General features: G+C 46.0%; 3 protein-coding genes across 4 annotated transcripts; 2 read left to right on the top strand and 1 right to left on the bottom strand.

Moving 5' to 3' along the window:
- Nucleotides 1-223: 223 nt before the first annotated feature.
- yipf6 (Yip1 domain family, member 6) lies at nucleotides 224-1,795 on the bottom strand. Its single transcript, XM_058091119.2, has 2 exons — nucleotides 1,247-1,795; nucleotides 224-1,124 (listed from the first exon to the last, which is right to left on the bottom strand). The coding sequence occupies exons 1-2, from the start codon at nucleotides 1,586-1,588 to the stop codon at nucleotides 783-785; spliced, it is 684 nt and encodes a 227-aa protein (XP_057947102.2). The 5' UTR covers nucleotides 1,589-1,795; the 3' UTR covers nucleotides 224-782.
- Nucleotides 1,796-2,133: 338 nt separating this feature from the next.
- On the top strand, nucleotides 2,134-6,068 carry snapc1b (small nuclear RNA activating complex, polypeptide 1b). Its single transcript, XM_058091268.2, has 10 exons — nucleotides 2,134-2,432; nucleotides 2,610-2,766; nucleotides 2,836-2,976; nucleotides 3,057-3,161; nucleotides 3,238-3,399; nucleotides 3,462-3,512; nucleotides 4,211-4,273; nucleotides 4,357-4,492; nucleotides 5,257-5,328; nucleotides 5,399-6,068. Exons 1-10 carry the CDS (start codon nucleotides 2,302-2,304, stop codon nucleotides 5,413-5,415), a joined length of 1,035 nt encoding a protein of 344 aa, XP_057947251.2. The 5' UTR covers nucleotides 2,134-2,301; the 3' UTR covers nucleotides 5,416-6,068.
- A 284-nt stretch (nucleotides 6,069-6,352) lies between these two features.
- Nucleotides 6,353-20,576, top strand: syt16 (synaptotagmin XVI). Of its 2 annotated transcripts, none has more exons than XM_058091219.2 (7): nucleotides 6,353-6,803; nucleotides 13,745-13,969; nucleotides 16,566-16,802; nucleotides 17,524-17,744; nucleotides 18,824-19,285; nucleotides 19,347-19,536; nucleotides 19,605-20,576. In XM_058091219.2, the coding sequence occupies exons 1-7, from the start codon at nucleotides 6,791-6,793 to the stop codon at nucleotides 19,916-19,918; spliced, it is 1,662 nt and encodes a 553-aa protein (XP_057947202.2). In that variant the 5' UTR covers nucleotides 6,353-6,790; the 3' UTR covers nucleotides 19,919-20,576. The 2 variants fall into 2 exon arrangements, with proteins under 2 accessions (XP_057947202.2, XP_057947200.2); XM_058091217.2 differs by lacking the exon at nucleotides 6,353-6,803 and adding an exon at nucleotides 8,926-9,187 and having other exon boundaries at nucleotides 13,808-13,969.
- The last annotated feature ends 512 nt before the right edge of the window (nucleotides 20,577-21,088 follow it).

Raw genomic sequence — 21,088 nt, forward strand, 5'->3', positions numbered from 1 at the left:
TGGGGCGTGTGTGATGGGCAAGTGCTTGTCACCACCTGCCATACAGGTGAAAAGGCAGTACTTTTGTATTATTATTAGTAGTCAGAAGTTGTGTAAAGTCCGAACGAAAATGCTGTACTCACATGTGGATATAGTTCGCTCAGTTTTACTAAGATAGCCCATCAATACGCGGAAGAAGTTCAAAAACGCAGAGAGCTTCTCGTCGAGTGGAGCCAAGTCATTTGTATAAGTACATTTTAATTCAACAAAGACATGTTATATTTGTAAAAGTGGGAAAAAAAGAGCTGACCATCGATGATAAATCGGCTCAGCAAGCTTCTGTCTCAACTTTTCCGATGTCAACTTAATAAGTCCTCATGTTTACATGAGTATGTATTGCATTTTGTGACTTTGCTTCTATACACAAACTTTGACTAAAGTTTCCAGAATATTAGCTGGTGTAACGCAAGTGCCCAAATCATTTAAGTGCAGATTTTATCGCATCTGACATGCCCTGTATTTGTAGAGAAATGCAGCACATTTTCTTCTGAAACTCTCGTGTTCCAGTAGTATTTGGAGTTTGTGTACTCGGTGCATTTTCACCGGATGTTCACAAACTGCTTTTCACACACCCCAGGAAGAGTTATTAAAGACGCAGGATACATTTGAAGTTACTAATCCACTTTTCTACTTCATTCTGACATGATGGAGAGCATCAAGCCCCAGAGGAGGTCCTTAATTCAGTTCATTCAGTTCATTATTGCTCGCTCCACGCAACGTAACGTTCCACTCCTGTTCTATTGTTATGGCGAGAAGGTCAGGATCATCCAGCCGATCACAAAGTAGAAGAGGAACACCGGATACACGACCAGCCCCTTGCGGTTGGGAGGCTGGCTCCCGGCAAGGAACGCAGTGGAGGCGAAGGTGGACCAGCCAAAGGACGCAACGACCACCGCCAGTCTCACGGCAAAGCTCACTTTGCCCGTGAGGCTGAACAGGACCAGCCGGCACACGACCATGGCAACGGTCAGGGGCATGATGCAGTACCCCAGCACACACAGGCTCTGGAAGAAGGAGATGGTCCCACCCAGCAGCTTGGAGTTAAGAGTGATGATGATGGAACCAAACCAGATGATGACAAAGACCTGTAGGAGAGCCACAAACATTTTAAATGGTTTGCCGACAACAAAAGTGCAACCTTTTTCCACGATGACATGAAGACCGAATGGAACAACACTAAACCATAAAAGCCCAACAATGACCGTACCTCGGCAAACTGTGGCCCACCCTGGCTGCCGTTCTTGGCCGCGCCGCCCTGCAGGAGCAGAGCCAGGGTGACGCACAGTAGCAGGGGCCCCCACAGGTCCCAGTCCTGCAGCAGCTCCGAGTTCTGCTTCGGGTACAGGACGTGAACGAACTTCTTGCCCACCGCGCGTAGATCCCGCAGGATGGTCTCCTTCACCGGCTCGTCCAACGTCGAGAACTCGTCGTCCTCCCGCCTGGAGGAGTCCACGGGGACGGTGATGTCTCCTTCGACGGGGGTATCCTCCGGGATGGAGATATCAGACAGCCCTGCGAACGACGGACTGGCATCCGCTGCTGTCGCCATTTTAATGTGATGAGAGGCGTCGTTCGACGACAGAAGCGACCTTTCGACTTTATGCGTTAATTTGTTGTATTTAATGGGATAAAATGTCAAGTAATTGTTAAATAAATGACCGTCGAGCCTGTCAGTCAAGTCAATAGTTCAGCTCCACGTCAGCCAAACATTGTTTACTTCCGCCTCGTAATTCTTCTTCTTCGCCTTTTATTATTGATTGACGGGTGGCAAGCAGCTTTTAGGTGCGCGTTACCGCCATCTTCTGAACAGGAGTGTGGAATTCTTCTAATTCTTTGTGGGGAATCTGGAAGCCAATCAACCACCTCGATTCACTACTGCCCTCTTTGTTCGAACGTGTTACTGCATGTGTATTCGAATATCACTCATTAATCCAGATAACTTTTGTTTTTTGTCTTCGGAAAAGAAAACCGAACACAATGATGAAAATAATTGTGTAGAAAAAAAACTAAGTAGAATGTTTTTTTGCAATGATTAAACAAACAACCGCTTCAAATTGTCGCCAATGTTATGCGCATGTTGATGACGTCACAGAAAGGGACAGCCGCATGTGTTTACATCGTGAAGCCCGATTTAACCGCACAAACGCTGTACCAGGAAATGATTTCACGTTCACATAAATGAACATGTAGCTGCGGTTAGCGAATGTTGATACTTTGACGTTACTTTTAAAAGCTTTCTGGACTTTCGAAGCCCCGGTGAAGATGAATTCCTACAGCAAACAAGTCAAGTGTGACTGCGAGGAGCTGCTTCGTCGCTTCCAACAATTGGAGTCAGTCCGCTTTGAGATTTTCTCCAAAATCTGGAGGGAAATGAAATTTGAGCAGATATTCTAGTAAGTTTACACTCAGAGGGGAAACTTTGTACAATTTAAAACAGGAATATTTGTCTGTCAACTACTTACACATTTACATTTATCATCGGATGGTATTATGGATTATACACACATAATACAAATATGAAATACTGTTCCCGGTTTAAGATGTACTGTCATTTTATTGTTGTGTTTCAGTGGTACTTTGGGTCGTGAGAAGCGAGCCTTCAGTCGTCTGGTGTTGGACACAGCCTACGTCTACTTTTTCCCACCTTTCAGCTTCCAGATCCGAGTGGGAGGACTTTACCTGCTGTACTGTCTCTTCCAATGCCAGACAGCCTCGCCGCGCGTCGGGGTCAGCGTGAGGAAGACGGAAAGTTAAGGACAAGAATGTGATGTTAAGTGACCATGTGTGTGGCTGCAGATCCGTATTTCGCTGAAGGACTGGGTGGACATTCAGACCTTTGAGAAGGACGCCGTAGGAGCTCAGCATTTCGACACCGTTTTCATCCTTCACCAGCTCATGTTCCAAAAAGCTTTCTACTTCACCGCCATGCCCACCTTGGTTAGCGTCCTCATCCAGTTCTTCTGCTGTGAGCTGATGTCCTCTGTTCTGACAAGTCGATGATGTTTGTGCTTCTGCAGCTGACTTTTAACAAGATCAAAGTGGAGGAAAAGTCGCAGCTGTATAACAAGTTTGTGGCGCGAGCGTGCGGCCCACAAGAGCTCATCGACAACGAGCTCCTGGAGGTGGGCGCAAGGCAAAGGTCTACGCTTGGTCATGCTAATGAGGTAGACGCGTGACGTCGCTGTGGTGTCTTTGCAGGAGCTGTCCAACGTCCATGATCTCTACGGGAAGATCAAGACGTCCATGTACTCTGAAGAGCAGCAGGCCAACTTGGGAATCAACTTGATCCGTAAAAATCTCATCCCGCAGCTCAGAGGACCCGTCATGACCTTCCACTTGTGGCAGAAGAGGAAGAAACAGGTTCTTTCATGCCAGCAACATCATGTTCTTGGATGACGCTCAATGCTAGCATGTTTTGGCAGGATGAGAGTGACGAAGAGGTCGTCAGGGATGGAGCATCTTCACAGGCAGAGGTGAGCAACACAACTGCTATTTTTAATGGCATCGCACTGCATATTATATACATTTGTATGACGGAAGTGTCTGCTACAATAGGATCGTTTCTTAATTAACATGGGTTGCACGGGGAAGGCTTTAAGGGAGACACATGAACAGATAGTCAAGTTAATGTTCATTTATCAATTTTGTTTGTATTATGCTTTGTTTTGTACATGTAAAATTATAATAATTCTCTCAAATTCGTGTTAAAATTTCGATTCAGTTTTTGTCAGACCTTTTGGAACTGTTTAATGACCAAAACCGAGGTTCCACTGTACCAATGCGTCAGGTCTCGCGGAGTATTTGACTTGTGTTGTGTTCATGTGCAATATTAAGGCTCTAAGTGCAATATACTAAGTTCTAAGTGAAGTATTTCTACATATAATGCCTCATATTAACTCACGAGCAAGATCTCATAGCGTATAGACTGGTCATATATTTCATTTCATACTTCATATTATCTGCAAACTGTATTTGCATATAACTCTGAGTAAAATTGTTGATTTGTTAATACTTGGGTTGTTTATATTGTTTATTTTTATATTGTGTATTTTTTGTATTTTTGTACTGCTTAACTGATTCTGTTCTCTTGCTGCTGTGAAATGCAACTTTCCCCACTGAGGGACGAATAAAGGCATATCATATCTTATCTTATCTTATCTCTTCTCTTCAGTGCTCCAGAAGAGCTGAACTTCTGACCTCCATCAAGTCTAAAGCGTACAGAAAAGCCGCAGCGGTTTGTTCCCCGCCGCCTCCGAAAGGAATTTAGTTTTTATGTTGAATGTAAATGTCTTTAATTTAAAAACAAACCCTGGTCAGGTGTTCAAGTCTCGACGTCATCGCCGAGTGAAGGTGGATGTGGACATCAAGGCTGGCCCCGCCCCCCTGAGAGGCCACGCCAAGACGAGCAAGCAGTCACTCAAAGCCAGAACCAATGAGAACATTCACATCTCAGGTACTTGAACCTTCTTGTAACTAGGGATGCTCTGATCGATCGGCCGCCCATCAATATTGCTCCGTTTTTATTGGCGTAAGTCGATCGGTATGCGACGCCCTTCCAACGATACTCGGCCTTGTTGAAGAGTCACAAGAGCAATCCTGGGTTTATTTTGTGGGCAAAAAGGGTTTTGGCAGCTGTCCGGAAGTCCCCGGGAGTGACCAATCACAGCAGAGGGGTTCGGTGGGAGGCTTACCTGGACGAGGACTGGGGGTGGGATTGTTTGGGCAGGAGGCAGGAAATGCAATGAAAAACTGCAGGAAGAGGCAGAGAGCCTGGAAGATCTGGAAAGCTTTCTGTTCGGGTTATTGTGTGTAGCTGCTCTATAGGAGTCCAGAACTCAACACAATGGCCTGCAAATTAGAGTAATAGGTCTCCATTAAAACAAACAAGCAATGCTGTTAGTTTGGAACCCGATTTTGTCACAAGTGGGTGGCATAAAGTCCATGGCTGGTCTATGTTCAGTCTAGGGAGATCTGCTCGGTAAATAAAATTACATCTGGGGTCTCAAACTTGCGGGCTTGCCGACTTTTTCAGAGATTACTGTACGACGGACTGCACAGTCTGTGACAAGCCAGCGTTGCTTGTAGGATACGTGTGATCGGGATCGGGCAATCTCACTCACGGATGATCGATTTCGGAATCAAATAGGAGCATCCCCAGTTGTGCCTTTGACCTGTATGTATGCTGACCTCCCCGAGGAACATCTTGTCATCGGTCAGGTGACGTGTGGAAAGAAGCGACCAAAACGACTCACAGCAATCGGCTCACAGCGCTGGACCATGTCCCTGAAGGTATCATTGTCATCGCCGCGCTGCAACACTTTTCATTTCTTACCTCGCTTTTCCTTTGGCCTCGTTTCAGACAAAAAACCCTCGTGAAGACGTGGGGATGAGGACTACGTTGTTAAAGCGCACCCATCATACAGTCACCTCCCGAATTGGCTGGCGTTTATTTTACCGTGATTGTACATTAGTAGCTCATGCAATTAACAAGGTTAACTGCAGACCTGCCCACATTTATGCATTTTTGTACTTTGCATGCACGTTGACCCTTGAATACGTTTCAATACGCTTCACTGCTGTCCCGATACAGATTTTACCCACTGCCAACTCTCTGGCGTAGCGTGGCGTAGCGTGGCGTGGCGAACCTTTCAATCTGTAAAGGCTGTGATTTTTCCATATGGAGCACATTGTGTGGCTCCATATGACTCCTTACCGGGCGTACAGCTCTTCTTTTCAAACACTTTCTCCTACAATTTTGGATCAACGTTTTAAATAAAGTGACTGTGGTCACGCATCTTATCAGTTCCAGCTGCAATTACACTCCCCATCTCTCTTTAATTACCATTGTTGGCTGGTGAAGACGCTATAAAAGCACGGGTGACCAATTGCAGCACATGACCACTACTTTTAAAAAGCCCAAATGTTTATACTGACACAAAGATTTGTTTTTAAATGTACATTTATTAGCCTTTTAACAAAGAAACCCATCAAAGTGGGGGGGTTCATAAAGGTTGGCAGGTCTGTTTTAACTGCAGCATTTAAACGTTTCAGCATCAGCAATAAACTTTTACGAAAGATGAAAACATTTTGTGCACTTCAGTACTTCATCATCGGGCCTTTGCTTCTCCAAGGTAAGATTTGCTCCTTCTTTAATGCACATACTTCCGCAATATTTTATTTACATACTTAATATTTATAAATATTGTATATATTATTTTTATATGTATAGATTTTTTGATTTTTTTTTTAATTCTTGTAAAACTATATTTATTCTAAATTAAAATTTTTAGCAACCTCATAGGTACAGCATTATATAATGATACAATTTAGAGCCTCATAAAACGTGTTAATTTTTAGTAGGTGTGTCATGGCTCAATAAAACAACACGGGCCGCTCTTTGGAGACCCCTGCTTTACGTCACTCACCTGGACTAAATGGTTAGCAACCCATTTGTACAGCTAAGTACAAATGTGAACGTGCTGTTTGTGTGTTTCGTCTTAATGGTGCTACCATTAGCATTTCTGATATTACATGTCCTGACTTAAATATTTAAAAAGGAATACACATTAAAGGGGAGTCAAAACGTTTTTAACGCAGAGCCCATGTCCTGGCGTCACTGCAGTCTCTCTTTCCTCCAGTCGTTGAACGCATCACCGCACACTTCCGGGTGTACAGGACGCGAGGAGGCGGAGATGCCAGGCCGCGGATGCAGCTCTCTGTCCAGCTGACGGTGTGAGGGAGAACCGCAGCCATGGCCTCGGAAAGTAAGTACGATCGTCTCGCCGCCGCTTGCGCTCTCTTTTTCGGCCCCGTTCGATCGGAAGGAGCCGCTAGCCCGCTGCCGCTCCACCGGAAGGCCAGTTCGTGTTGTCTTTTTGACGCCACATTGTTGACGTGCACGACATGAAACGATCCATGGAACGATCCATTCTCCATCATTCAAACAGCGCCAATCACTGTAGTCCTGCAGAGTCTTCTTTAGTCCGGATGAATAACTGAAGCATCAGCATGGCTGCCAGTATATTCTATATCATATTCTATTAATAATAACATCACAATCTGACTTGTTTCTTTGATTATTTAGGACAACTGGCAACTATCATCTACTTGCACTTATCAATGTTTCATATGAATACATTCAAGTCACAGTTCCTTACAAAAAGCTGTAGCCGTAGCTCATCGAAGCTAATTTTTCAAAACAAACAAAAACCTTGAATACCAGAATAGCTGTCGCTTGATTGGATAATCGATTAATTATTAATTGATTAATTACTGTTGACATCAAATATGAAAATCTGATCTTGAGTTGTGTGCCGGGTTCAAAGGCACAGTCCTGAAATGGTTCCAATCCCATCAATCTCATACCTTTCTCTTATGAGAAATCCCCATTCATGTATGGGATGCCTCAAGGCTCAATTTGAAGCCCAGTACTTTTTTATTTTTGTATGCGGAAAAAAAATACAAAATCTAAAAATACTTTAGATAGTCCCATTCGATCTTTTTGTAAATGATGTGTAGGTTTATTTACCTTAAACGTAGTCCTCTGAAGGGCGACGTATAGATGTCCCCAAGATGTAATAGACCGTATGTCCATAAATACCAAACCTTGCCAACCCCCAAACCAGACAGAAACACTTGGCTATTGTTTGACGACATCCTGCTTGGACTATTTCAGAACAGTTTATACATTGGACGGAATCTTTTTTAATTGACTGCTTTTGTTGGTTTCTAGCCATCAGTTTGTGTGTTTTATTTTTACTCCCCTACTGTTATGTTGTACCTGTATACCACTTAGGGAGCAGTAGTGGCTGTTTTAAAAGATGTATTCTCAATTAAATCCAAATGTTAAGACGTTGGAGAATAGAAGATACATCTTTAGTTCAAATTGGATTTATGACCCCAAAAGCCAGAGCTCACATTCCATGCCTCATAGGCCCCGAGGTCATAGGTCACAGGATTGAGATCATAGAATCAGCCATACATCTTATCAATGACTCCAATAACTCATTCATTCATTCATTTTCTACCGCTTATCCTCACGAGGGTTGCAGCGCGTGCTGGAGCCTATCCCAGTGCTGGAGCCTATCCCGGGGTCCACCCTGGACTGGTGGCCAGCCAATCCCAGGGCACATATAGACAAACAACCATTCACACTCACATTCATACCTATGGACAATTTGGAGTGGCCAATTAACCTAGCATGTTTTTGGAATGTGGGAGGAAACCGGAGTACCCGGAGAAAACCCACGCATGCATGGGAGGAACATGCAAACTCCACAAAGATGGCCGAGGGTGGGGATTCCAATAAGGAATTGCTAAAATCACATGGAAAGGCAAAGAAAGCCTCTAGCACGACTCCCAGACATCGGGAAAAAGATTTGGTTTTGTGGTCCAAGCGTCCTCCCTCATCTAACCCCAAACATGCTACGTTATGTTCAGGTGTCATCTTCACCTTCACCATCTGAAACTTGGAATTTGCCTTGTTGTGATTTGGAAGGGAGTCATTGATCTAATTGACTTAGTGGTATCATTCGTTCTCCGATGTTCCCAGGAAAGAAAGTCAGTCCGGTAATTCATATCAGTGTGAGGCTGGTTGCCATGGTGACTGCATCAGGTTCTTGTGGCCCACTTACAGGCCAGCGCCAGGTCTAATAGTGTCTTCCTCCTCCTCTTCACCGTGGGCGCCTTCCTGCTTGGAGGAGGGGAGAGCGCCCTCCATTGGTGGGTCCTCCCAAGTCACGCTGGAGTCGCACTGATTGGCCCATCCCGGAAAGCCATTTTCCTGTTTGGGAGAGGAAAGCGGTTAGCTTCCTACTTGTTCCTGATTGGACCGCCACTGCTCTTCGGCTTAAGTCATTGTACCTTTAAGACCGGGACTGTAGACTTTGGACTGCTGCTGTGTGTTTTTGTGTGTGTGTTGGTTTTAAACATGTACCACAGTCAGTCCCGATGAATGTCGCCTAAACCAGGAAGTGGCGTCTGCCCGGTCCTGGTGATGAGTGGCGCCCCCGTTCTCGGCAGCTTCCTGGTCAGGAAGTCCAGCCCAGCATTGGCATGAGGGCCAAACAGCAGGACTCACTTGTAGAAAGAACAGAAGGAGGTGAAGACATGAGCAGGGACTCAAACACGACGTCAGATGTTGTTGAAAGTAGGTACACTTGATCTTTTCCTCCTAAAGCCTCCCTGGGGTCTTGGTTAGCGTCCCGGTGGATGATGGGACCTCAACTGAGTGGACCTTTAAGCTGCAGCATTAAACCTTTAGTGTCCGCATCAGTTGTGTTTCAGTAGGATTTGCTTTCATATCAAACATCTTTTACCCAAACAAAGCTAGCACACGTTCTAAGAATATCCAAGTTAGGAGAACTGGAGGCTCTAAATTGTCCATATGAATGTCTATATGTGTCCTGGGATTGGCTGGCCACCAGTCCAGGGTGGACCCCGCCTCTCGCCCAAAGTCAGCTGGGATAGGCTCCAGCATGAGGTCATTTTAAATGACACCCTTTAATAGTAACCTTCAATAGGCTGGAGCCTATCCCAGCTGTCTTGGGGCAAGAGTTGGGGTCCACCCTGGACTGGTGGCCAGCCAATCCCAGGGCACATATAGACAAACAACCATTCACACTCACATTCATACCTATGGACAATTTGGAGTGGCTAATTAACCTAGCATGTTTTTGGAATGTGGGAGGAAACCGGAGTACCCGGAGAAAAGCCACGCATGCACGGGGAGAACATGCACTTGAACTCAGGTCTCCTAGCTGTGAGTCTGTGCGCTAAACACTCGCCCCCCGTGCAGCCCCAAATTAAAGTTGTGCTACAAATTAGCTCCAATTGAAATATAGAAATAAGTTAGTGTGTACATTGAAGTGATGCTTTGTGTATTCTAAGCGTTTTAAAGCCTATTTGCATCAAAACACTGATTGGTGTGGAAGTTAGCTTTGCTGTGAATTGTAGTAAATTGTGTTGCCAGCAGATGGCACCTCAACACCGTCATGGCAGGTAAATGCCCCCCCCCCCCTCCCCTGATATGGGGTCTAATGGGATCACTTACCTTTTACTTTACCTGTACTCTTATGGGTTTTTTGTAGTGAAAATGAAAACTACGTTTGTGCATGTATTTGGAATGAATGATCAAAGTAAACTGACCTTCTTTTAACGATGACCTTCAACATCAGATCTCTCTGGTTGTTGAATGAGTGAAACAGAAATTCTTTTTTTTTTTAATGTTCCTAAAATGGGTTCTTAGTGCTGCCACATTATTAGGTACGCCCAACTCTATAAGTAAACACTGCGCGTCAGTGACGGTCTACAAGGAGCTTATGTACATTGAGGCATTAAGAAGCACTCCGTCGGGCCTGCTTGACGCCAAGCATCGCCATGGAGACCGGCGACAGCAAGGACAGCGGTGGCGGGACCTTCAGTGAGTTTTGGTGTTTGGTGTGAATGATTTGCTTCACTGTCATTGGAATGAGCCGCATTGGGACGTCCTGGTGCTGACATGAATGAAGACCTGAGGCGGAGTGGAGCAAGGCGTGGCCAATCAATAGAACCGTTTAGAGCCGTTCTACAGTAGCATATTCATAAGAACTGTGTCTTAATGGTTTTATGGTGCGGATGAATTAGAATAGTGACGGACTGAGGATCGTGCCTTGAGGTGTGCCGTTCAGGGACAATTACACTTCAACTCCGCCTCTTTTTACCGGACATCATTGTGACATTCTTCCATTCCGTTAGCGTATGGGACGCGCTTGTGCAGGAATGCTGCGCTGGCCTCAAACGCGGAGTTCGAGTCCATGATGCTGCTTTTGCATCGTGCCTGCTTGTGTTGCCAGGACGACACCCGGTGTTGTCGGGGGTGTTTACGGTGTCGCGTGAACTTGAAGACGCCGTCAGCAGACCTCCAGGAAGATGAGGCTCTTATCCAATCAGAGCGCAGACAGGCAGCGCCATGGTAACATGAGACCTTCTCACACGTGGGTGGGAAAAGGCGTACTCATTATACCTTAATAGAGCTGCAGGGCTGTTTCCACGGTAACGCTCATTTTCACGTTTGTGTGTGCACTGTCAACTCCAGAGACAATGTGATGGTACAAGGAGGATTTGACCTCCCGGGTGGTGCAGCCAGGCCCTTGAACGTAGCACGTATGCTTTTCATGGATGTTATTTTTATGGCACCTTTACGTGAGCACGCCGCCGCATCATGAAACATAAACACACTCCGAGCTCTCGTACATCATCGTGATCCAGACCCTTCTTTTTTCCATTGACACTTGATGATGATGATTAGGATGGAGTGGAAGCATTCCAAAGGAATTACTAAAGCTAGCTAGTTAGATATATACCGTATTTTCCTGACTATAAGTGGCACTTTTTTTCATAGGTTGGCTGTTCCTGCCACTTATACTCCAGAGCGACTTATACCTGAAAAAAGTGTTAATGTTCCATAAACACTGGACACCTTTTGTGTTCATGTTTATTTTTAGTGTAGCTGAATAAGCATTGTGTTAGCATATCTTACACCTATTCAGCCTGTTCTCTATTCTTTTATTGGTACAACTTGCCTTCCAAGAGGACCTAATGTCTGTTTTGGTCAAGTACTTTGGAAAATAAATTACGAAAAATTATACAAAAAAATATATATTTTTTGTACCATGTAAAAAATATTACAAAAAAATGCGACTTATAGTCCAGTGTGACTTATGTATGTTTTTTTCTAGCTAATTATAAATTTTTGGCTTTGTTCGACTTTCCTCCAGTGCGACTTATATATGTTTTTTTCTACCTAATTATGCATTTTTGGCCTTCTGCGATTTATACTCCAGTGCGACTTATGTATGTTTTTTCTACCTAATTATACATTTTTGGCTTTGTACGACTTATACTCCTGTGTGACTTATGTATGTTTTTTTTCTACCTAATTATGCATTTTTGGCCTTGTGCGACTTATGCTCCAGTGTGACTTATGTATGTTTTTTTTCTATCTAATTATGCATTTTTGGCCTTGTGCGACTTATACTCCAGTGCGACTTATGTATGTTTTTTCTACCTAATTATACATTTTTGGCTTTGCGCAACTTATGTATGTTTTTTTCTACCTAATTATGCATTTTTGGCCTTGTGCGACTTATACTCCAGTGCGACTTATGTATGTTTTTTTTCTACCTAATTATGCATTTTTGGCCTTCTGCGATTTATACTCCAGTGCGACTTATGTATGTTTTTTCTACCTAATTATACATTTTTGGCTTTGTACGACTTATACTCCTGTGCGACTTATGTATGTTTTTTTTCTACCTAATTATGCATTTTTGGCCTTGTGCGACTTATACTCCAGTGCGACTTATGTATGTTTTTTCTACCTAATTATAAATTTTTGACTTTGCGCAACTTATGTATGTTTTTTTCTACCTAATTATGCATTTTTGGCCTTCTGCGATTTATACTCCAGTGCGACTTATGTATGTTTTTTCTACCTAATTATACATTTTTGGCTTTGTACGACGTATACTCCTGTGTGACTTATGTATGTTTTTTTCTACCTAATTATGCATTTTTGGCTTTGTACGACTTATACTCCTGTGTGACTTATGTATGTTTTTTTCTACCTAATTATGCATTTTTGGCCTTGTGCGACTTATACTCCTGTGTGACTTATGTATGTTTTTTCTACCTAATTATACATTTTTGGCTTTGCGCAACTTATGTATGTTTTTTTCTACCTAATTATGCATTTTTGGCCTTGTGCGACTTATACTCCAGTGTGACTTATGTATGTTTTTTTCTACCTAATTATACATTTTTGGCCTTGTGCGACTTATATTCTAGTGCGACTTATGTATGTTTTTTTGCTACCTAATTATGATTTTTTTGCCTTGTGCAACTTATACTCCGGAGCGACTTATAGTCCAGAAAATACAGTATTTCTTATATCTTACAAGATAGATTGATGGATAAACGATACCCGTACGAAGTTGTACCAATCCACATCCCCAGACCTCCATTAAGAGGAGCTGATGCGAGCGACGAGGCCCGTCGTTGGAGTCCGTGCATACAGATGAATGTGTGTCTGACCCCCGGCTTCTTCCGGTCCATCTGGTCCTCTCGGTTCGGAGCTGGGAGGCGCCAACACTGAACCATTTGTGTTCCCGAGGCAGCAGCTGAGAGGGGAACTCCACTTTATCACCACACCTGAATTGCGCCACTTTTCTTCTTTGGGCTGCTTCGTTCAAGCCGTCCATTACGACCACGACAGTACGCCTTCCAGGATGAATGATCCAGATAGATAGTCTGTTCCAGAGTCAAGCTGCGGTCACCATAAATCCTTCATGAAATGCACAGGCAATGTTTTACCCTAAGAAGAAATTGATGTTGTTTTGATTGTGTGGCCCCAGTCCACGCACGTGCGTAAACATGGCCGACCCAGCAGGAGGCAGCCTCCAAAACAAGCGGGTGGTTGTGACTCCCACGCGCTCAGCGGGACATTTGCTGCCATTGATCCGCTTTATGCTGAGTGAAGTGTCACCATGGTAACAGGACATGACAGTTCGAGACGACATTTCTTCACTCCTATCCTATTATCCTAATGTGCTGTTCAATGAACATGAACGTGTTCACACGTCAAATACTAAAATATGACTTGTTGTGTTTGTGTGTTATCACGTGCCATGCTGTGTGTGTGTGTGTGTGTGTGTGTGTTTGCGCACAGCCTGTCTGTTTGTGTGGTCTGATCAGTGTGTCATTGTGTGTCCCCTCTCCCTCCTCACGCCAGTCACGCCAGAGGCCGTCAGCTTCCTGACGGCGGTGGGCGTCCTGGTTGCGGCGCTGGCCCTCCTCTTCCTCTTCATCAACAAGATGCTGTGCTTCTCCCGCGTGGGGGGGATGCCGTGTCTGGAGCAGCAGAGCCACAGCAGAAGAGCCCACCAAGGCCTCGGTGAGATGCTCTTGCGTCTTTGTACACGCCTCGCATGAAAACACGATACATCACATGATACATCACATGACTTCAACTTGCTAGATTAGCCCAAAAAGTCATTGATTCATACTTACTGCAAATGATGGGTCGATCCAAGCAAACACTCAGGTAGGGGGGAGTCTGGGAGGCTGTGGAGCAAGAAGTTAAGAACACTACCGCCACATTGGCAGGACTCGCCCCCACTTTCTCAACGAGGGTGGACAGCTGGCCTGGGAACGCTTCGGTGAAGCCCCCCCGCAACCTGGAACCGGATATACGGAAGAATATAGATAGATGGATACGATGACTATATTACATTCTATGTATCCTGGTTACCCGTCATGCTAGCTGGTTAGTTTGATTATTAGTCTTTGCCACTGCATGACGAGCTAACACAGCGACGTCTCACTCTGCAGCAAAAATAATCAATGGTTGAAGAGAAAGAAATGATTGCGTGGTATAGCATTCATTTCATGTTATAGATAAATAGACAGGCTGTACGGTGGTGGGGTGGTTAGCGTTCAGGCCTCACAGCTAGGAGACCCGAGTTCAATCCCACCCTCCGCCATCTCTGTGTGGAGTTTGCATGCGTGGGTTTTCTCCGGGTACTCCGGTTTCCTCCCACATTCCAAAAACATGCTAGGTTAATTAGCCACTCCAAATTGTCCATAGGTATGAATGTGAGTGTGAATGGTTGTTTGTCTATATGTGCCCTGGGATTGGCTGGCCACCAGTCCAGGGTGGACCCCGCCTCTCGCCCCAAAAAGACAGCTGGGATAGGCTCCAGCACCCCACGCGACCCTGGTGAGGATAAGCGGTAGAAAATGAATGAATGAATGATAATCAGACACTGTGATTGGCTGACCAGTCCAGGTGTACCCCGCCTCAAACAAACAGTCGCTGTGTACATAGTGTATTTGTATTGTACTCAAGTAGTATTATTCCATTAGATACATATTCTGTACAAAGCTAGTATATTTTGTTTATCTTATTTAGCTACACCAGAGGGTGAAAATATTAATATTAATAATAATAAGCTGAGTGTGATCATCACTAACAGTCAGTTGCAGACTTAGTTGCTGTTCTTTGTGGGCGAGTGTCAAGGGCATCGTGCCGCACACAAACTTTACACAACAGAGCCACAAAAAGTTGTGGCCTGTTTTCAGTGCGACATAAATTGTAACATTCACATGAAAAGTCAACAACTCAGAAAGCAAACACTCTGTCGCCACTCCGACGGAGGCGGGAAACTCCTGCAGCCATTGAACGCTCCCTAGCGGCAATGTCGGGGGGGGGGGGTGTTGGTGTGACGCCACGCCCCTCTGATCAAACACATACGTGGCCACCAGCAGCCTCGGCGAGTATTTCAGGTGGTTGAGCAAACACAACCTGCTCTTCGGAAGCGCTCGTCGTCTTCAACAACGTCAAGCTAAACGCTGAGGGTGTGTTTACGTAAGAAAAGTCAGGTAAAGACGTGTTTTTTTGAAATATTCAATGACTGATGATGCTGTAGTACGCATGCCAGGCCACTAGTAGGCGGTGTCGCTTTACAAACATTGAAATAAAAATACATTTCATGAAGACGAGTCAGGCAGTAGTTGCTCCGAGTGCACGTTTGACGTTGCTTCTCATCGTATGCTCACCGCCAATAGGATGTACCTTGCCATTTCAGGGATTGCTATGATATGCTGTTATTACAAATCAATCATAAGCATCTCTGCTGGTGCCCGGTGAAGTTCAAGCACGTGTTAGAATGGAACACAAATGTCTCTTTTCATTCACCTCTGCATGTCGGCCGCCTGTTCCCGGTAACCATGGCGACGGCGCAGGTAGCGCCGGTTTGCGTCACTCGTTGCCTGACAATTATGTTGAAATTACGTGGAGATCGCCGTGACCCGCTATTTTTTTCTGTGATGAGTATTGACATTCCATGTAACCGTGCGGGAAAATTCTTCTCCTTCATCACCTTGGGAGTCCGGGAGTCTCATCAGACCCTCGTCTTCCTCATTGTCATGTGACTCATGTGGCAAGATGGACGCTTTGCCATCCAGGTGACTGATGTGGTCTAGGTCACCCGTAGCATACGTACGTATATACGTACTGGCTGCAGGGAGACGGGGGGGGCTTTACGGTGTGACCTCCTCCAAGTCCACTCTGCTCCTGTGGGAGGGGCCAAGGTACTTGGAATTGTTGTGGATGTTTACATCTATTTTATCCACCCGTTTACATTCATTGACCATGCAAACATACCTTTGGTAATTGGATTCATAATCTTATCAATATTAGTTCAGATGGTATTCCCGAAAATCACTTGGCTATACGTTCATAGTATCCGGAATTATTCAATTTCTCCGGGTACTCCGGTTTCCTCCCACATTCCACATTCCCACATTCCATTGACTATATGTGCCCTGGGATTGGCTGGCCACCAGTCCAGGGTGGACCCAAGACAGCTGGGATAGGCTCCAGCACCTGCCGCAACCCTGGTGAAGATAAGCGGTAGAAAATGAATGAATGAATGAACTTGTAATTGTATCATATTCGGGACTTCAACCTTCTCTTCCTTCATCGGCAGTCAAGACGTTTGGCAGCGGCGGCGAAGACGGCGCCGGCACGTCCTCGGACAGCGACAATGAGGTCATGAAGCAGTTTGAGATCTCGGTGTCACGCTCGCAGAGTTTGCGTGTGAGTCAGCCTAAAGGGGACGACCAGCAGCAGCAGCAGCAGCTTCGGTGGGCGCTGAGCCGACGAAATAAATGTTCCCGCCTGTCCAAACACGAGGAGGGCAGCACCGAGCCGTCTGACAGTGAAGGTACGCAAACGATACCAATACCAAGACTCATGCTGAAACTAAAGTGCTTTAGTTCCCGGTTTTGACTCATGTTAATAAGAACAGCTAAATTGAAACAGCCAAACATTCGGGTACTTTGATTGGTTCAGGTTTTATGTTGGAAATTCAAAAATAGAAGAGTCATAATGTTTTCTTTTGTGTCGGGTCTCCATGACCCTCCTGTTGGTGGTCATGATTTGGTGATGCAGCAAAGTACACAGGCTGCTGACTCATTGTTTTGTTGCCATGGTGATAGCCATTGATGAAACTCCCAAACAGGACCTTCAGCTTGAAGGTTTCCTCCATTGGCTGCTTGCTGCAAGTGGCCCACTTCCATATCCATATCCATTATCGATATAAGTAGATAAATCTTTATTTCTTTATCATTCACTGATTGGTTGTTTGTCTATATGTGCCCTGGGATTGGCTGGCCACCAGTCCAGGGTGGACCCCGCCTCTCGCCCCAAAAAGACAGCTGGGATAGGCTCCAGCACCTGGCGTCCGGCAACCTAACATGAACGCACCGTGACCTATGCGCAACAATGTGGGCATGAATGAGACGTGCCTCCTTTTTTCTACTTCATGCCTCCTTCCTGCTCTTGGACATTCTCTGGCTTCCGATATACGACCTCACCACTAGGAGGCGTCCTCAGCTGTCCACCTGTCCACCACAAGCTAGTTCTTAACGTCCTCACTCTCTCAGACGTCCTCCCGCCTGCCGTCATGGAGGCTCCGGGCGAACAAAACCTCCTGGACCCGCACTCGCCAGCGCCCTCGGGGGTGGAAAAACCAGACGGGATGGAGTCGTTAGCCGTCATCCAGGAGAGTCCGATGCACGGAATGATCCGACCGAACACGGACGGCAGCGAGGACGCAGAAACCAGCCAGGAAAGGACAGACAGCTCCTCCACATGGAGCCCTGAGGTACTGCAGCCTGACACCTTTACAGTCTGTAATGCAGGTTTCATCAGGGGCGTCACTAGGTTCTGGGGACGGGGGGGCTTAGCCCCCTGGAGATGCACAGGATATGAATGAATGTAGTACACATAAAAAAAATCCAAAAACCAAATAAGGAAGAAGAAGTTTCCCACTTTTGGACAGATTTAGTAGAGATACTCAATACTTTTAGGCCACCATTAAATGTACACAAGTACACACAATCTATACTGCAAAACCGCTGCTCAAGCTCTGGAACCATTCTGTCCAGTGGACAGTCATCGATTATATCATAATCATTATTATATTATTCATTAGCCTATTATTATTACTATCATCGTTATTCCTCTACTCATTATTACTACTAGTAGTAGTACTAGTAGTAGTAGGCTAGTATTAGCCTGCTTATACGCTTGCTTTTTTGATTTTTGATTTTTTTTGTAAAAAGAATAATTTTTTTAAACTCAATAAAAAAATATCAAATTATTTGTCCCCCTAAAATCGGCCTAATGACGTCAAAAATAATCAAAAAAAATATCAAATTATTTGAGGGGCTTAATGACAATTTTAGGGGTGATGAAGCCCCCCTAAAATCGGCCTAATGACGCCAAATTTTTTTTATAAAAATAATCATAAAAAAATATCAAATTATTTAGGAGGGCTTAAGAACAATTTCAGGGGGGCCTCGGCCCCCTAAAATAGGCCTAATGACGCCACTGGGTTACGTCATATAAATATTCATACGTTGAATCAGCACCATTTGTAAACTCGTGTTTGAGTCCCTTTATTGCGTTAGCGTTAGCGTTTGTCCGCTATCAACGCCACACGCCTCACCGCGTCGACCTCCTGACCCACGCCCAAACGCTCAGCTTCTTTTCCACGGTTTCGTGTTGCTAGGCAGCATTCGTAGGCCGACGTAAACATACACTTGGGGCAGACGGCGATGTGCCCCCGCAGGGAGCGTTGACAGTAACAACGCTGTCGCTGCTCTGTATTCTTTATAAAATACATATCGGCACGCCATCCGTTGGCGCTCTGATGCTCATGAAGGTTTTGTGAACTTCCAGCAAGAGCAGCCCCCCCAGCATGACATCATCCCTCCGCCAACAAGCTCCTCCCCCCAATCGCCAGTCTCCAAGTGCTGCGACCTGGTGGTCTCTCTGGAATACCGTCCCACGACGGAAAAGCTGCTGGTCACCGTGGTGGCGGCGCGGGACGTCCCTGACAAGGGTCGCAGCGGGATGGACTCGTGGCAGGTCCACATGGTCCTGCTGCCCTCCAAGAAGCAACGCCACAAGACCTCCATGAGGCGGAGCCTGCCCATCTACTTCAACCAGACCTTCAGCTTCCTGCGCGTGGAGCCCTCAGATCTGCGCGTGTCGGCCCTCAGGTTCCGCATGTACGCCCTGGAGGGGAGGCTGTCCCGGGAGCGCATGATGGGCGAGACCGTGCTGCGCCTCGCGGAGCTCGACCCGGCCGGGACCACCTTGGAGACCACGCTGGTCCTGGAGCCTCGGAGTAACATCAAGGTAAGCGTAGGAGGAGGAGCGATCCCACGTTGGTTCTTCATGGCGTTCCCGGTCTCCTCAGAGCATGGACTCGCTGCTGAGCCTGGCGGGCGTGTCCCACAGCGACAGCGCCTCGTCCACGCAGTCGCTGACGCACGGCGGCGCGCCGGAGCTGCTGGTGGGCCTCACCTACAACGCCACCACGGGACGCATGTCTGTGGAGCTCATCAAGGGAAGCCACTTCAGAAACCTGGCGGCCAACAGACCACCAGGTCAGAGGAGGCCAGGTGTTGAGGATCTTCCCGAAGACGGCGCCGTTCATTGCCATCTTCTCTTTCAGACACGTTCGCTCGCCTGACGCTGCTCAACTCGGTGGGCCAGGAGATCACACGCTGCAAGACGTCGGTGCGCCGCGGCCAGCCCAACCCCGTCTACAAGGAGACCTTCGTCTTCCAGGTGGCGCTCTTCCAGCTGTCGGACGTCACGCTGATGATGTCGGTGTACAACCGGCGCAGCTTGAAGCGCAAGGAGATGGTGGGCTGGGTCGCCCTGGGCCAGAACAGCAGCGGCGAGGAGGAGGAGCTCCACTGGAGGGACATGAAGGACGCCAAAGGACAGCAGGTGTGCCGCTGGCACGTCCTCCTGGAGGCGTGACCCCCCCCCCCCCCGGCCTGGATGCACTTTTAGACCCCCCCCAACGGTCGAGGGAAACGAGCTTTTATAACGTTTAGAATCACGTTTCTTTATGATCTTTGTTGGAGTGTTCGCCATCAACTTTTTTTTTTTTTTTACATATAATTACATTTGAGGATGCCTGCCAATCAAATATCTCGTTATAGAGGAGGCTGATTCGTTACAGTTGGGTGTTTCAGCCTGAAGCTCATTATATTCGGCTCTCTGCATATTGTAAAAAATACAATCAAATATTCATTCATTCATTTTCTACCGCTTATCCTCACCAGGGTGGCGGGGGTGCTGGAGCCTATCCCAGCTGACTTCTTGGGGCGAGAGGCGGGGTCCACCCTGGACTGGTGGCCAGCCAATCCCAGGGCACATATAGACAAACAACCATTCACACTCACATTCATACCTATGGACAATTTGGAGTGGCTAATTAACCTAGCATGTTTTTGGAATGTGGGAGGAAACCGGAGTACCCGGAGAAAAGAACATGCAAACTCCACACAGGGATGGCCGACTTGATGACGAAGATATATTATTACTGTACCTATAACACAATGCTAACTTGGCTAGCTTAGCATATAGTATTGACCTACATGTATTGACCAAAGCAAAAATTGAACAACCCCCCCCCTTTGTCCATCGGTATGAATGTGAGTGTGAATGGTTGTTTGTCTATATGTGCCCTGGGATTGGCTGGCCACCAGTCCAGCTGGGATAGGCTCCAGCATCCCTCGTGAGGATAAGCGTTAGAAAATGAATGAATGAATGAATGAATGAATGAGCTAGGTTTGTATGTTTGAGTAAACATTGCCAATCCAGCGCATCCCCTCACATGTCATTCAATTGCAAGGCTGATTAATAAATGATAAGAGGTGATAAGAGGTTCATGTACATGTACATGTTCATGTAGTACATGTACATGTACATGTGTGTACCACTGTTAAAAGGACCAACACTTTGACACGTTTATGTCATGTTATGTCATGTTACACATATCATATCAGAAATGAAGATTTATTGGCCGTATCAGTTTTCCGACATTTCTCATGACTTTTATTGCAAATGTTGATCTGAAATCACAGCAGGGGTGAAACGCGGGGGTCCAGCGCTGTCGCTAGGTGACTTGCGTTTACAACATTT

This window comes from Doryrhamphus excisus, linkage group LG14 (genome assembly GCF_037039965.1).
Source record: "Doryrhamphus excisus strain RoL-2023G ecotype Guam linkage group LG14, RoL_Dexc_Guam_v1.1, whole genome shotgun sequence".
Taxonomy (NCBI): Eukaryota; Metazoa; Chordata; class Actinopteri; order Syngnathiformes; family Syngnathidae; genus Doryrhamphus; species Doryrhamphus excisus.